The sequence below is a fragment of the Onychomys torridus genome, chromosome 16, assembly GCF_903995425.1.
Source record: "Onychomys torridus chromosome 16, mOncTor1.1, whole genome shotgun sequence".
In the NCBI taxonomy this organism is placed as follows: domain Eukaryota; kingdom Metazoa; phylum Chordata; class Mammalia; order Rodentia; family Cricetidae; genus Onychomys; species Onychomys torridus.
In genome coordinates this window covers 53,733,145-53,750,515 of record NC_050458.1, presented here as the reverse complement: position 1 = coordinate 53,750,515, position 17,371 = coordinate 53,733,145, and the positions used below count along the sequence as shown (strand labels likewise).

Sequence of the window (17,371 nt, the reverse complement as noted above, 5' to 3'; positions counted from 1 at the left end):
AGCACAGGAGGCCTCCAGCAGCACTGGCTCAGAGCATCACCACCGACTTCCAATCTCTGTGTGGACACCCTGCTGCTTAGAGCCGGGGCTTACCTCAAGCCTAGGTCTGCAGAACGCACAGCTATGCTGCTCTGCTTATGTGCTGGGTGAGTGTAAGCAAGACCCCTCCAGCAGAGGAGGGCTACATTCTAGATGGTCTAGATGGGTCTGGTCCAGAGAGACCCCTTAGATACCTCAAAGGGTCCCAGCACTGTAGCAAGGGGACTCCTGGGAATATCCCTCAGGTCTCTGAGGGGTTGTGAGGTAGTAACAACAGAGAAGGGAGGAGAAGGGGAGAGCGGTGGCTGGGAGGAGGAGGAGCTGTCGGGACTGGGTGTGGACAGGTGGGTGAACAGCTGGGGAAAAGTGTGGAGGCACCTGTTGAAGGTGGCAGGGAGACCCATGTGGCATGCTCTGCTGCCTCTTTGCTCTGGGTGGGCAGTGGGAGCGAGGCCTTGGTGTCCTTCCAGATGACTTTCGGCGCACAGTGGCTTCCAGCATCCTCAAATGGGTAGTCAGCCACCAGAATAACTACTGTAAAATCAAGGGCAAGAGTAAGAAGGAAGAGGCCAAAAATGAAGAGCCCAGCCCCCCAAAAGGTAGGCGGCTTTTGTGCCTAATGGGGTGGAGTGTCTGGTCAACAGTACAGGTCTTTCGCTGGTGAGGCAGAGTCTCTCTGGTTGATGGACAGGTCGGGCATTGTTGCTTGATGGTTCAAACAGGCACGGAGAAGAGACACTGATGCTTCTGGTTTTTCTGAGTCTCACCTTGTCTTCTGTTTTGACTGCAGGCTGAGACCTCGGTCACCCTATTTGTACAACATATCAGCACCAGGCACCCTTATTTCATGATCAGACTAAATCCTGTCCCCCAGGTGCAGTGCCTAGCCAATGGTCACTGCTGTGACCCTCCATATGGCCCCTGGAAGAGGGCCACAGTAGTGGCAGTTCTGTGTGATGTGGCAGTCACCTGAGTTTAAGGGTTTTGTTGTCTGCTTTAATACAATTTGGTTTTTAGAACAGTTTCAGGCTAATGGCAAAATTGAGCAGAGGCACACTGGTTTCCCATCCACCCTGGGACACCCCTGTGCATACCCCACTGTCAGTGTCCCCACGCCAGAGGTACATTGTTAAAAATGTTGGAAAGTAAACTTCGGCATGTTCGAATTTTTGAAGGGTGTATTTAAAGAGAGATTTGTGAGGAAGGCACCTCCAGGCTATGAGTGGAGGCTTTTGTGGGGTGATGTATATTAGTTACAGCTGAACTGCAAGGGTGGGGAGAGTCAAGACATGTAACAAAGGGCCCCTGGCCGCTTCTGCTTGGCTGAGGTAGTCCTGCAACTCCTGCCCCCTTTTCCTGCCTCCACGGTTCTTCCTTTTTCAGGATGTCTACAGTGGGGACCTCACAGTCTGCAACCCGTTGACACTGGTTTCTTTCGCTTAGCAACAGGCTCTGGAGTTTCTTCCATGCTTGCTGCTTTCTGATTGGGACTGGGCAATTCACTGCTCCTATGTGCCGGGTTGTTTATCCATCCACTCACTAATGGACTCTTATCACAAATCAAACTGCTACAGACTTCTATGCACACGTTTGCACAGCCATAAAATTTCAACTTATTTGAGTAAACGATAAGGAGGTTGACTCCTGGCTATTACAGCAATAACTCAACCAGCCTTCAGCACACTTTTCCCAGGACTATTCATGTACAAATCCCAAGGTGTCCGTGTTCTAGATTTTCACCGTTGGCTAGGTCTGCCAACTGCCACACTGTTGTTTAAACTGGTGGTTCTCTAGTGACATATGACGTCAAGCATCTTTGCATATGTCTTTTGCCAGCTGTATACCTTCTCTTGTGGTATGTCTGTCTATTTGTTTGTTTGTTTTTAATTAGGTTGCTCCGTTTTCTTACTAAGTTTCAGGAGTTCTTTGTATACTTTGGGTAGCATTCCTTTATCGGATGTGTGCAAATGTCACCTCCCAGCCTTTGGCTTGTTTCCTCTTTCCACTGACGATGACTTTCACACAGCGGACACTTTCAGTTTTAGAATTTTAGTGGTTAGCTTACCAATGATCTCTTTGTGGATCAAGCCTTCAGTGTTGTGTCTAAAGCAGACAACATAAAGCTCAAGATTCCCCGGCATTTCTTCTATGTTTTTCATCTTTAGAGTCTTGTGGCTTCTCATCTTCCAGATAGACTTATTATCCTTTTGGAACTTTCTTGAAGTTGAGATCTGTATCTAGATTTGGTTTTGCTTTGTTATTTTTCTTTAAAGATTTATTTTTATTATTTTTAAGTATATGTATGTGTGCGTGCGTGAATGTACATGTACATGGATGCAGGTGCCCACAGAGGCTAGAAGTGCTGCTCTGATCTGGAGCTGAAGTTACAGGCACCTGTGAGTCTCCTGACACAGGTTCTGGTCGCCAAACTCTGGTCCTCTTCAAGAGCAATATTGGCCCTAAATCACTAAGCCATTTTTCCAGCACCGCCCATCACTACATTCACTTTTTTCCCCCATAGGTGTCCAGCACCACTAGTTGAGCGGACATCTTTACTGCATTGCTTTATTCCTTTGTATTCAGGTACAAGTTGACAAGATCTGTGTGTGTCTTCTTTAGGTAGGGGCTCCATTCTATTCCATAGTCCATAATCTTTGTATTCTTACAGCAACACTGTACTGTTTTAATTACTACAGATGTTAAGTCTTGAGTCTTCCAACTGTGTTCTTTTCCTTTGGTACATATTGAGCAATCTGGTCTTAGACTTTAGAATCTACTTGCCAACATTCACAAAGTATCTTTCTGTGATTTGTGATCATGCTTAGACAAGGTCAGGAAGAATGGACATTTTCACACTGGGTTTTTCCTGATTGTTTTTTTAATAACTCTCTTCAAAATCATTTATCAGAGTTTGAAGTTTTTCTCATATAGATCTTATGCTTATTTATTTTTACTTAAATAGATTTATTTAGATTTATTTTTACTTAAGATTATATTTTCAGCCTGGCAGTGGTGGTGCATACCTTTAATCCCGGCACTTGGGAGGCAGATCTCTCTTGAGTTCAAGACCAGCCTATTCTACAGAGTGAGTTCCAGAACAGCCAGGGATACACAGAGAAACCCTGTCTCAAACACACACACACACACACACACACACACACACACACACACACACACACACACACACCATAGGTCTAATGTAAATGGAATTTTTATAAATTTCAAATTCCAGTTGTTCACTACATAGGAAAGTGACAGACTGTAGCCACATGTACTTCCAGGATTCTGTCAAATCTTTTGTGTTTCTCTACAAAGATGATCCTATTGCGTGAGTAAAGACAGCCTTGTTCCTTTCCAATCTCCGTGCATTTTAATTCTTTTTCTTGTGTCTTATTACATTTGTTAGACTGTCTACTACAATGCTGAAAACCAGTGATGAGGGGGTGTCTGTAGTGATGACCCCTTTCTCTCTCAATTCCAATATTAGTAATTTGTGTTGTCTCTCTTTTTCTTAACCTGGCTAGGGATTAGTTCATTATATTGTTCTTTCCAAAAAATCTAGATTTAGGGCTTGTCTTAGTTAGAACTTCTGTCTTAGTTGGGGTCTCTATTGCTGTAAAGAGACACCATGACCACAGCAACTCATATAAGTGAAAACATTTAATTGGGGTGCCTCGCTTACAATTCAGAGGTTCGGTCCATTATCATCATAATTGGACATGGTGGCATGCAGGCAGACATGGTGCTGGAGAAGTAGCTGAGAGTCCTATATCTTACAGGCAACAGGAAGTGGTCTGAGTATCACACTGAGTGAAACTTGAACATATATGAGATCTTAAAGCCCACCTTCAGAGTGATATGCTTCCGCCAACAAGGATATCTACTCCAATAAAGCCACACCTCCTAATAGTGCCACTCCCTTCGGGGGCCATTTTCTTTCAAACCACCACAGTTTTTGTTGCTATGAAGAGACACCATGACTACTGCAACTCTTTTTTTTTTTTTTTAAGAATATTTTTTTAAGCCAGGCGGTGGTGGCGCACGCCTTTAATCCCAGCACTTGGGAGGCAGAGCCAAGCGGATCTCTGTGAGTTCAAGGCCAGCCTGGGCTACCAAGTGAGTTCCAGGAAAGGTACAAAGCTATACAGAGAAACCCTGTCTCGAAAAAAACAAACAAACAAAAAAAGAATATCTATTTATTTATTACGTATATAGTGTTCTGTCTGCACGTAATGTGGTTGCTGGGAATTGACCTCAGGACCTTTGGAAGAGCAGCCAGTGCTCTTAACCTCTGAGCCATCTCTCCAGCCCACTGCAACTCTTATAAAGGATTTTATTAGGACTGGCTTACAGTTCAGAGGTTTAATCCATTATCCTCATGGTGGTACACACTGTGATGTACAGGTAGGCATGGTGCTGGAGATGTAGCTAAGTGTTCTACATCTGGATCTGAAGGCAGCAGGAAGTAACAGTACCACATTGGGCCTGGCTTGAGCATCTGAAACCTCAAAGTCTGCCTCTAGTAATACACTTCTTCCCAAAAGGCCACACCTATTCCAACAAGGCCACACCTCCTAATAGTACCATTCCCTTTAAGCCTATGAGGGCCATTTTATTTCAAATCAGCATAGGGCTTATTAGTTTTTTCTATTGTTTTCCTGTTTTCATTTTCTACCCTAATTTTATTATTTATTTTCTTCAGTTTACTTTGAGTTTTTCTTTTTCTAATTTCCTGGCTAGATTTCTAATTTTATAAGCAGTCACTGACATAAATATTCTAAGCACTGCTCTGGGGCCACCCCACAAATTTGGTAAGCTGTGATTCCATTTTCATCTAATTGAAAACAGTTTAAATTTTCTTATGTTTTTTTCTTTACCCTGTGTGTTATTACTATTATTGAGACAGACCCTCACTGTATAGCCCTGGCTACCCTGGATCTCACTATGTAGACCAGCTCTTTTTCTTGATTTCTACTTGTAACCCCATCATAGTTTCAGAGGGGACATATTATGATTCAGAGATGTGTCCTTTTGACTATGCTGACATGTGTTTTATGCCCAGGCTGAGATCTTTCTTGAGGAGCATGAGTATGCTGCCTGTTTGTAGATGTGGTAGCACGTGACATCAATTACACCCAGTTGACAGATGGCGCTGTTGAGTTCTGCTGTCTTTACCTAGGCTCTGCCTGCCTCCCTCCCTCCCTCACTTCCCAGCCTAGCCTTGAACTCATCTAGATCTGACCACTTGTTCCTTCTCTCTCCTTTTTAAAATTTTCCTTTTCTCTGTAGCGTTGTGGATTAAACCCAGGGCCTCACATATACTGGACAAATACCTTACTACTTACAGCCCAGGCCCTCATTAAATTTTGAGACAGAGTCTTAGTTATTTGGGCTGATCTTGAGCTCACTCTGTAACCAGGCAAGCCTTAAACTTGTGATCAGTCCACCTCGGCCTCTTGTGTAGCTGAGATGGCAGGCCTGAGCCACAGGCCCATCCGGACCTGCCCATTTCTGACATAGGGGTATTGAAGTCTCTCTCTATGGTTGTGGTATATTTTAGTTTGTCTTTTGAGCTGTGTCAGCTTTTTGCTGCTTTGAAGCTCTGTTGTTAGGTATATGTATATTAGTTATTGTTACATATTTCTGAAGAATTGACTCTTTTTCATCGTATAAAGTTCCTTTTATCCCTGATCATTCCCCTTGCTCTGCAGCCTGTTTTGCCTGATGATAACACAGCTTTTTGACTTTTCTTTTGATTGATGTTAGCATATCTAACATAATCTCTCCCATATCTTTATTTTTAATCTAAGGTAGCTTTGTTTTAATGGAAGTTTCTTAGAGAAAATAGTTGTGCCTTGTTTAATCTACCCTGGCCATCTTTTAACTGGTGCAGGTAGGCCATCAGTGTTGAAAATGATTATTGATGGAGTTAGATTGACAACTGCCATGGTTACTGTTTTCTCTGCATCTCTCTCTCTCTCTCTCTCTCTCTCTTCATTGTTTCCTCCTCTCCTTTACCACCTTTTGTGACACTTTCTTCAGAGTTCATCCCCACAGCCAGGCTTTTCCTATTCCCATTCATCCCATGAAGGTATCCATTCCAGTTAGTCATGATTCTCCATATGTCTCTCTGTCTCTCTGTCTCTGTCTGTCTGTCTGTCTCTCTCTCTCTCTCTCTCTCTCTTTCTCTAATTTTGGGGACATGGGTTTTTTCTTTGACCTCACTTCTTTGGAATATCAGAAACTGTTCGTTGTTTAGCTCAACTTTTGACTTAAAAGAGTACGGACAGTCACACCTCCCACACGTTGAAGCCAGAAGTGCCACCCTCACTTGTCCATTGTACTCTCTGAAACTGCCACATAAACTTACTGCCCCTGCTTTGCAGCATGCTCAGTGAGCCTGTGCCCATCACAACACTCCCCAGTGCCATGTCTCTACCAGCACTGTGCCTGGAGCCCCAAGCCATTCCCTATCTATTCTGCAATCTCGCTACCTCCCTGGGCAACCTAGCCAGGAAGGGGACTCAGCCTGCTGGCCACATTCTTGGGGCTACTTGCATTCTGTACTTCCTGAGACTCAACAGTGGTCCTGAATCATGGGATTGAGATGGGGTGAGACACTGTATAAGAAGGGTTCAGGTGCCAGGACCCACCAGTGCCCCCAGTGCACATGGTACAGGAAGCTCTGTAGCAATAGGAATTGGCCATGATGGCAGCTCAAAGTGCTCACAGGCGGCAGAGCAGCACAGGTCTGGTCGCAGAATGTGTGAGCAGAAAGCATGCTTTTTTGTGTGTGACACTTCAAAAGTACTGTCTCCTCTCTACCATGGCATCCAAGTCCGGTTTCAGAGTACGAGCTCCTGGTAGCAGGAGTGATGGTGCTGCCCAGTGGGTTGGACTCGACTCTCCCAAGGGAGAAGTGGTAGGAATGGAAGGCAGCCTCTGTGCCCTGGGTGGGGGTTACACTCAGTGCCTGTGCTCTGAATTCCAGATCCTGATAATACTGACCTCAAGTTCCAAGGCCTCTCAGGACAGCTTGTGGACACAGCATGCAAGGTGTGCCAGGCATACCTGGGCCAGCTGGAGCATGAGGACATCGATGCATCAGAGACCGGCACTGATGCCTTGTCTGAGGAAGAGTGGAATGATCTGACTAAGCAGTACTACTTACTGGTTCAGTAAGATGCTACCCCACTGCCTTGACACCACAGCTGTCACTGTGTGCACACACTGGGATGCGTGTCTGGGTGCTGGAGCACCTGTTTGGGTGTTGAGGGCACTTGCCTTGATGTGGGGATGTTTATCAGGAGTCTGGGCATCTGTCTAGATACTGGGGTGCTTATCTACCTTCTGAAGCACCTCTCTGAGGTTGGGATGCCTCCTGAGTCTTGGGATACCTTCTGATGTTAGAGCGCCTGCCCTGGGTATCATGGATGCCTATTGGCTGCGGGGGTACCAAAACCTTCTGTTATCTGTTTTAAAATATGACACCTCCTGTGGGTGTCTTTTGGGGATACCATCTCATTTTGTACCTTCCCAGTTCCCTTCATGCTTGATCTCACTTGGACCCACAATATCCCTGGTAAGTTTGTACTGCTCAGGGTCTGGCAGGCTCTGATGAATGATGATGGGCAGAAGTGCCTCCCAGGCCTTCAGACTGTCCAGGATGCTGGTCACCCTTCACCACCAAGGCCCGCATAATGATGCTGCTTCCCTACTTTCCTCGGCCGTCCACCCCCTATGGTGACCGCCAGACACCCTAGGGGGGACAGAATCGGGGGCAATGCTTGTTTTAAAGGTCTGTGGTAACTCCCACATACTGTCCCGAGTATCTTCACCATTTGATTTTCTGTCTTTTTCCTCTTCTTCTCCCCTCCCTTCCTCTCCTCACTTCTCCCCTCCCTTCCTCTCCTTTCCTTTCCCCTCTCTTCTGTTGACTTATGCCTGTCATCCCAGCACTCAGGAGGCTGAGGCAGGAAGGGCTTGAGATCAGGGCAAGGCTAGGATATGCACTGAGTCTGGGGCCAGCATGGGGTATATATAGCAAGACTCCATTTATTTGTTTTAAAGTTACAATATAGTTGTTTTTTTTTTTTTTTAAGACAGGATCTAGCACGAATCACTGCACCCAAAACCTTCTTTATGTTTTCTGTCTCGTTACTCATCTTTGATTAGCGCTTCACTGATTCCCAAACACATCACGACAGTGTGGCCTGGCTTACTTCCCCCCATTCCTGACACTTCTTGTCATTCATTTCTGTCTATCTTCGTTTAATTGACTTCTCTCTCTCTCTCTCTCTCTCTCTCTCTCTCTCTCTCTCTCTCTCTCTCTGTGTGTGTGTGTGTGTGTGTGTGTGTGTGTGTGTGTGTGTGTGTGTGAATGCGTGTGTGTTCAGGTGCCTCAGGTGCCCGCAGAGTCCCTAGACCCGGAGTTCCAGGTGATTGTGAGCCACCTGATGTGGGTGCTGAGAACTAAATCTGGGTCCTCCATAAGAGCAGTAGGTGCTCTTCTCCTCTGAGCCATCTCTCCATCTTCTCTCTGCTTTTAAAGGGCCCGTGACGTGCTTGCTGTTGCTTTGAAATCAGTTACTTTCATTTTTTTGTACATCAGTCATTTTGTTGTTCACAAAACAACAACAACAACAACAACAAAACCAATATATTTTCTAGTAATGGCCTGTGGTAGAAAACTTCCTCCGTTTTTTGTTAGTCTCAAAAAGATTAAAAAATTTTCACTTTTGAGAGATAATTTCTCCAGGATAGAATTCTCAATTTGCTGTTGGAATGCTCTTCTATCATAATCTGGCTCATGCTATTTTGGTTAGAAGTTTTCTGCTGGAATCTTAGCCCCTCTGGAGGGAAGTAGGATCCTTTTCTCTGGCTGCCTTAAGATTTTTGTCTTTGGTTTTAGTAGTTTCAATAAGAAATATGTGTTATTTTTGTAGGAATGCTTTTCTTTGACTTTATCCTTGTTTTAGTTTTTGCAGCATCTTTTAACCATGGGTTGACATTTTTTTCCCCCAAATTCAGACTCTGGTCATTATTTCTACATCTGTGGCTTCTGCTTCATTCTCTCTGTCTTCTCTTCCTGGGACTCCCAAGTGCATGTGTGTTATGCTGTGTTCCATGTGTCTGTTACTTGGTCTTTTTCTTCAAGGTTGTCAGGAGAGTCCTGATATCTGTGTCTGTTCCTGGCTATGTGCTGTGTACCATCGGTCTCTAACTAACACTAGTGCACGTTCACGACTCAATCCATCCAAGGGGGCACACGCTCTGCTTACTTTTCTTTTCAGGAGTTACCCTCATTCTCCCCTATGTGAGTTGTTCTAGACATAGTTCCTTCCTAATCAAGTTGGCTGCATCTTTGTATTTATTAGGCACTAACAATTAACAGGAAAACCGTTGATAAAATACTCTGTGTTGGCTTAAGAACTGTGTTTCTCAAAAAGAGCATTGTAAAGAGGATGGAAGTAGAAGCTGCAAGGTTCCCATTTAGAAGCTACCGAGTTAGCTATGATGAGCGAGAGAAGAGAAATGAACCAAACGAAAGGCTCTGTTGTTGGGGTGCTTCTCTATCCAGTGTGCAGCCCTGGGTTCTGTCTCCAGCACCACTGAAAGTGGTGGCCCGCCTGTAGCCTCAAGCACTCAGGGGGTAGTAGCGGGAGGATCCGAAGTTCAAGGTCATCCTCAGGGTCACAGCAAGTTCAAAGCTACCCTGGGCTCCATGAGACCCTGTCTCGAGGGGAAAAAAAAAAAGAAAGGAACAGACACTTCATGAAAGACAAAATCAGACTAGGTAAGTGCTCAGTCTCAGAGCTTATCAGAACAACAGTAAACTCTTGGGAGTAGCTCCTGTCATTCCAGAAGGACCTTGAACTCAAAGCTGGCCTGTGCTATAGACGAGACTGTCTCAAAAGCTGAAAAAGGAAAAAGAAGCAACAAAACACACCCATGATGGGACACCTCTGCACACCAGAATGGCCGGATTAAAGACTCAAAACACCAAGTGCTGGCCTAAGTCAGCAGCTCTAATGCAGAGCTGGTGTGGAATGCCAAGCAAAGCATTTTGGGAAAGCAAGAATGATATGACCTATGATGCAGCTCTTCCATCTGGAGAAATGGAAGCGCCAGCCTCAGAAAGACTCAGTGAGCCCAGACCTGACAGACCTAGTCATGTCAGAGCAGGGGCTGCAAATGGCACAGCCATGGGCCAATCCCCCAGTTGTGAGGCTAAAAGACACCCCTCTGGAGAGGGAGGGGATGTGGGGGGTGGGGGCAGAGAAAGAGAGAGTGTAGGTCCCTTGTTCCTGACCATGAGTGTCAAGTTCAAGAAAGGCAGAGCCTTGAAAATGAGAATGATAACTAGCTACTATCGACTAGGATGTAATACTTGAGAACTTTCTGAGCAGCCCATGCTGTACATATCTCGAGCTTGTGGTGCTGACACAAGAGTGCACATGAGCAAAAATGATCAGACTTCGCCTTTTCTGTCAGGGCTTTCTATACTCAGCCACATTTTCTTAAACCTCTACAAACTTCACCACTGGGTGGCAGCATTGGGTTCCAGTGTGGTGTGGAGTGACCCTGTCAGGTGAGCAGGTTCTCTGGTGCTTTGCACTGACTGTCCCGTTATGTGCACTATAGCCCGCTCAGAGCCTGGTGGGTAGTGGGTGGAGAGCAGGGATAGTCCTTGTTAAGACTGACAGGTTCCCACATGAGTGTTCATGTGTCAGGACCCAGAAGGCCAAGTTGCCTATACTTCACAGGACCTGCAGGGACCCCGTCTGTCTTTTGGTCAGCATGAATATGTCCAGAATCTGAATATTTTTCAAACAGGCCAGTCTCCTGCTCTGTTCTCAGTGATCTCTTAACTTTTACATCCTCTTATTATGTGACAGAGGCAGGTAACACGGCATGGTATCACATGAGTCCAGTGCTGACTCACCCCTGAAAGTGTGTCACCCCAGGGCCCGGGCTCCAGGGTCCTGCAGTTGTCATAGGGAGTTTCTTCCCACTGAGCAGCAAAGCACTTGTCTTTCTGATCCGCGGTGGTGAAAGCATCCATGCCATCAGGTGCTTGCTGATAAGACCATCACACTAGTCTGGCCTGTGCTTTTGGACCAGATGGTGTTCTAGAGACACTGGGGGTGGTCTGTACCCGTTTGCACCATGTACTGATTATGGCAGGGCTGTCCTATCATTATGGAGGTGGTCAACACGTAACATCTGCAGAGTAGAGCAGGGGAGTGGGCTCTGCTTGGTATCTGGCCATCAAGGGCATGACCACTTCATCACATGCCAATCTGTTCCCTGCACAAACTGATACCAGTCAACTCTTCTTCTCTTGAATCCCCAACCCACACTTGAGGGATTTCCATTATTCACTTTTTCCTAGATGCCGTCCTCCTTCCCCAGCAGGTGGACCAAACATACGTGTCTCCTGTCCCCAACCTTTGCTCCCACCTCTAGGGCTGCAGTCAGAATTGTGGCTCAGCAGCAGCCATGGGACAGTATGCAGGAGCCTGCACTGGACATTCCCCACTGTGCCTGGGTTTGCCCACATAAGGAGGCTCCCCACAGAACCTGAGAGGGGCTGTGGGTGTTGTGGTGGCTGTTTCTCTCCCAGGTGCCAGTAGTGTGCCCTCAAATTCTGGAAGCTGCTCAGACATCTCTACTGATCCCTGTCCTTACTCCCTGAAATTACGATGGCTTTCTGAGCTAGGCCTTTTCCTACGAGTCTGAAGTCACCAACAAGGGCATGGGGTTAGGTTGACAGTCCGGGTCACAGGACCATAAACTGCCTGCTACTGTGGGACAGGTAAGTCTGCATGGCAGTTTGGCCTCCTTTATAAGGACCTTTCTGGCAACAACAGTGAAGGCAGTGTCTTGGCACAGGGACCCACCCATCTCTGGTTCTCCTTTAGTGAGGATTAGTGTCCTTGTCTGTACAGGCAGTACAGGTCCATGAGTCAGGCTTCTTTTTTATTTCTTCTTTCCTTTCTTTCTTTCATCCATTTGTTCTTTCTTTTCCTTCCTTCCTTCCCTTTTTTGAGACAGGGTTTCCCTGTTATGTAACCTTGACTGTCCTTGAACTTGCTATGTAAACCATGCAGACCTAGAACTCACAAAGATCCTCCTGTCTCTGCCTCTGTCTCTGTCTCTGCCCCTGTCCCTGCCCCTGTCCCTGTCCCTGCCCCTGCCCCTGCCTCTGCCCCCTGCCCCTGCCCCTATCTCTGCCTCTGTCTCTGCCTCCAGTGCTGGGGTTAGAGGTATGCACTTACTTCTTGACATACCCTGTCCAGGTACAAGCCTCTAAGGCCCATGACCCCAGGTGGTATCCTCAGTTGGTAGACATCCTCTGCCGCCCCAACCCTTGTCAGATAACCATCAGCCTATCCTAGAGCAGAGGCACCCGCCAATCACTGGGGCTGGCCGCTGTCTCTCAGAGCCTCATGCCCTCTCTGGATCTTGCTTTTTAGTGGAAATGCCTTCATCCTTGATTCAAGAAGTTACTTTTCACAGTGCCAGACTCTGTTGAGTAAGATCAGTTCTGTGAACCCTCAGACAGAGATCGACGGGATTCGGAACATCTGGATCATAAAGCCTGCAGCAAAGTCCCGAGGTCGAGGTGAGTTTCCTGGGCAGATGTTTCCCCATCATTCAAGTCTCCAACCTTGACAGCACCTGCCCTGTGATGGAGGGAAATTCAAGGAGTGCTGGCTGCCAAGGTCAGACAGGGGTGCCCAAGATGTGCTGGAAGAGGAAGTGTCCATCATAGTCCTGTTCTGGAGTCTGCTGAATTGGCTCAGGTTTCCTCATTTGTATCCATCAGTTAAACAATCCCAGAGTGTTGTTTTCTTTTGGAGGTGTGTGTGTTTTGTTTGTTTGTTTTGTGTGTGTGTGTGTGTGTGTGTGTGTGTGTGTGTGTGTGTGTGTGTGTGTGGGTGTGCATATGTTACCATGATCTTAGCAATAGGCTTATTCTGGCCTCTAAGAAGGGTAGAGCATCATCTCAAGCAGTGTACTCTGCATCCCATGTACCCACTGTGAAGTTCATCTGTAGAACCTAGAACCCTTAGAGGCAAATTTGGAACACGTCCATGAAATTTGCCTGTGGGTTTTTCACCTAATCACAGTTTCTGCCTCATCTACCCAAACTGCAGATGGAATTACATTCTCTTCTTTCTTAATGCTCTGTGTGTGTGTGTGTGTGTATGTGTGTGTGTGCATGTACGAATGCATGCGTGTGAATGTTAGTGTGCATGTGTGTGATTTCTTCATATTGTGTTTCCAAAGTCAATGGTTTCAGTTTTCAGTTTTCCTATGAGAGATTTTCTCTTATCTCTGACTTAAAAGCTAAGTTGATTTATTTCCAGGCTTTCCTGTGAAATAATAGAAGATTTAAGGCTACAAAATTCCCTCGGTCTGTGGCATTAGCTGCATCCTTTTGTCCTTGTTACAGAATGCCCCATTTCTCTGTGGTATTTAAACAGACTTTTTAGTTTGCATATCCTGTCACTCTCTTGAGATCTTCTGAAGTTTTTTAGTTTGCAGGTTACGTGTGTGATTTTGGGGGGGCGGTATTTTTGTTTTTGTTTTTTTGAGATAGGGTTTCTCTGTGTAGTTTCAGTGCCTATCCAGGATTTTGCTCTGTAGACCAGGTTGGCCTTGAACTCACAGAGATCCTCCTGGCTCTGCCTCCCCAGTGCTGGGATTAAAGGTGTGTACCACCACCACCTGGCATGTATGTGATTTTTTTTTTAAATCAGATTTATTTATGTGTATGGGTGTTTTTCTTGCATGTATGTATGTGCACCATGTATGTGTGTTTGGTGCCTGTGGAGGCCAGAAGAAGTTATCAGAAGCCCTGGAGTTACGAGTGGTCATGAGCCCATGTGAGTGCTTGGAACCGAACCCAGGTCCTCTATAAGAGCAACAAGTGCTCTTATCTCCAGCCCTATGTATGTGATCTTTAAATTTTTCTTATTAATCTAATCCTAAAGGTCTTCTTCCTGAATTACTTATTCTCTTTCCCGGATGTATGTGGTCCACTCCCTTCTGGTGTCCTGCAGATGATCAGATCTTCCTTCCTGCCCCTGTGACGAGGCCTTGGTTGGTAGATGTGCTGTGTTCCTTCTTGGGCTCTGTGCTAAGCTCCCTTTCCGTCCTAAGAAATCTGTCTCCTCTCACCCATCAGGCCACACCATCCTCCCACAGGAGACTGACTCCATCCCCAGGGATCCTCTGTGGGTTGTTCAGATGTGCTGTTCTCAATACACGCCCTTCCCTCTGCTGCTCACTGCTTATGCTCTTGCCAACCGCTGGTGGCCCTTGGGTGTAGGTCCAAGCCGATCTCAGCAGTTTGCTTCATTTTAGGCAAGAGCTCAACTTGCCGTGACCAGATCAGTGGAAGCCATGTGCTTTGTGAGAACTTACCTTATGCCTGTGGGACCCTGTGGATGCAAGTCCCTCTACTTTTTATCAACAGAATGTGTGACCAGATAGTGCTGAGTAACAGCCCCCCAAATTTCGGCAGAAACTTGTGTTCCTTGACCTGGTCAAGGGAGCTCTATCTTGCGGCCTCGTTCTTCTCCTACATTGTCATGGCAGAGACAAGAGAGCGTAAGGTCTGTCACTGGCATTAAACCCTACAGAGCTCACAGTGACACACATCACTCCTTCCTGCATGCCCCACAAGTCATGCAACCTACTTTAGGGCCAAAGGTGGGAAATTGTAGACTGCCTGTGAGGAAAGGAAAGCCAATGGGGAGAAATTAAATGCCTGTCTGTGCCCAGCTGATTCCATTTGGTGGATCGCGCCCACCAAACCCTAACGCATGTTCTTGAGTGGCTCTCTGCTCTGTTTTTCCCTTGATCTCTGAATGCCCTCTGGGGTGTGGGGTTGGCCCCATGGCGGGAGGCCTGAACAAGTGGTTGGCACCAACTGTACCTTTGTCTACTGAATGCACATCTGCCCTGCCCAACCATCCCTCTTGGTACTGGGCCAAAGCCAGGGTGGGTACTGAGGCCTTTTATGACTGTGGGGGCAGGGGGGGGGGCTGTAATGCCCTGGGCCAAGGCAATACCACCTCTTGTTCTTGGAGATATTGTATGCATGGACCGTGTGGAGAACATCCTGGAGCTGGTGGCCACAGACAACCAGGCTACAAAGGACAACAAATGGGTGGTCCAGAAATACATCGAGACTCCGATGCTCATCTACGACACCAAGTTTGACATCCGACAGTGGTTCCTCGTCACAGACTGGAATCCCCTAACCATCTGGTTCTACAAGGAGAGTTACCTCCGTTTCTCCACACAGCGCTTCTCCCTGGACAAGCTGGACAGGTCAGCAGGGGGAGCTCCACATTCCTCTAAGCACCTAGCAGGAGGCCCCTTGGGTATGTGTAGATGAGGCACCCTTGCTGTTTGCCCCTCTGAACACTCAGGGTTGCCCATCACTGCCAAAGCATCACGGCACTGGGGCTACCAGGCTCAAACACTCGGGGGTGCTGGTGATTAACAAACCATATTCCAGTGAGAACCTACCTGTATCCTCAGGGATGGCCCAGGACTTTTTCTCAGTGATTTAGTGATTGTCAGTGCTGGGGACCTGGATGTCCTAGGGGACTTTGAAAGGGAGAGTCAGATGGGATCCTGGGAGGCTGAGGGTTGCTCAATAGAAACTTTGCTGAGTGAACTCTACCCCCAGCACACCTGGAGTCACACCTGCTAGCTCACAGCTGGGATGGGGCTGGGCATAGCTGAAGGCAACCACCCCGATTTTTGCGTTGCCTCCAGACAAAAGCCTATAGCAGAGTCTAGAAACTCACTGAAAATGGAGTCTGGGAGCTGCACGCAGCCTCTTCCCTCAGGCTCAGCTGAGCCATCAACCCTGTGCGTGGCAATATTGCGCACCCTCCTTCAGCTGAGGCTGATGCGAGATTCCCAGAAATGGTGTCTGAATGGGTATGGCCCAGCTATACAAACAGAAGTCAAGGAAGTAGATGGGTGGTTGTGTCTTTTAAATATGCACCTTTCTTAGATGTGGCTGTGGGGCAGGCCTCACTCTGGAACTGGATGGAAATTCCCAGTGTGACTTGCCTGCCTTATACCTGAAGTTCAAATGAAAATACCCTTGGCTCCAAACAGTGTCCTACCGTCTTCTAAAAAGGACTGCTTGTTTGAAGCCCATATAGAACAAGGCGGAAGCATAAAGTAACCCACTGGAAACTTTAGGTAGGTGGCTCACATGCTCCTCCTGACATGTGCCTGTGGGGAAACCGAGGCTTAGGCAGATTGTTTTTCCTAGTGGTTGGTTCTGCATTGGTGGGCTTCTGCTGTGTCGTGGTACAGTCTGTGCTGTCCCTCCAGGCTGGTTGAGGGGTCCACGGCTGCTTCTGGGTAGCAGAGCTAACAGTCCAAACCACTAGCCCACACCTTCTGCAGCAACCCTGCACCAGGCAAAGTGACATCAGGGCAAGCTGGGCAGACAGTGCTGGCTCCGTGTTGTGGTTGTTGGCATGCACCGGTCTCACAAGCACATTGCCCACAGCGCCATCCACCTGTGTAACAACTCCATTCAGAGGCGCCTCAAGAATGACAAAGAGCGTAGCCCGCTGCTACCTGGCCATAACATGTGGACCAGCACCCGCTTCCAGGAATACCTGCAGAAGAGAGGTCGAGGGACAACATGGGGCACCATCATCTATCCATCTATGAAAAAAGCTGTCACCAATGCCATGAGGGTGGCTCAGGACCATGTAGAAGCCCGTAAGAACAGCTTCGAGCTCTATGGAGCCGACTTCATCCTGGGACGAGACTTCAAACCCTGGCTCATAGAGATCAACTCCAGCCCCACCATGCACCCCTCCACTCCCGTCACGGCCCAGCTCTGTGCCCAGGTGCAGGAAGATACCATCAAGGTTGTGGTGGACCGCAAACTGGACCGAAACTGTGACATTGGCAACTTTGAACTTCTGTGGAGGCAGGTGAGGAGGATAGGCGCTACCCTGCCTTGGCTGCTAGTTTCTGTCCACAAGGTGGGTGGGCCTGGGCTTCTGTGTGGCAGCCACCTCATTCCCAGGCAGTCAGGAACACAAATCCTATTTCTTGGGTGTGGGCAATGTAGTCCTGGCTGTGTGCAGATCTGCCTGATCTGCCCCAAACTCAGCCTCCTGTGTGCATCAAGGCAAAGGTTTACTCTAGACCTGGAGTCTTGACAGCCCTGTCACGTAGGCCCTGTGGCCTTCACAATCTAGTCATCCTACCTGTCTTTATTCCATATCCCAACAATATGGGTAATGGGAGAGACCCCTGCCTGAGTATCTGG

General features: G+C 47.3%; 1 protein-coding gene across 2 annotated transcripts in view; it reads left to right on the top strand.

Annotated features, from left to right (window-relative positions):
* Positions 1-17,371, top strand: part of Ttll8 (tubulin tyrosine ligase like 8) — a 66,843-nt gene that overhangs the window by 23,073 nt on the left and 26,399 nt on the right. For both annotated transcript variants that reach the window (XM_036208681.1, XM_036208680.1), the window contains 5 exons: positions 510-638; positions 7,031-7,217; positions 12,519-12,667; positions 15,144-15,387; positions 16,595-17,030. In XM_036208681.1, the coding sequence (XP_036064574.1) occupies positions 510-638; positions 7,031-7,217; positions 12,519-12,667; positions 15,144-15,387; positions 16,595-17,030 (1,145 nt within the window). The remainder of the gene's footprint in view (positions 1-509; positions 639-7,030; positions 7,218-12,518; positions 12,668-15,143; positions 15,388-16,594; positions 17,031-17,371) is intronic.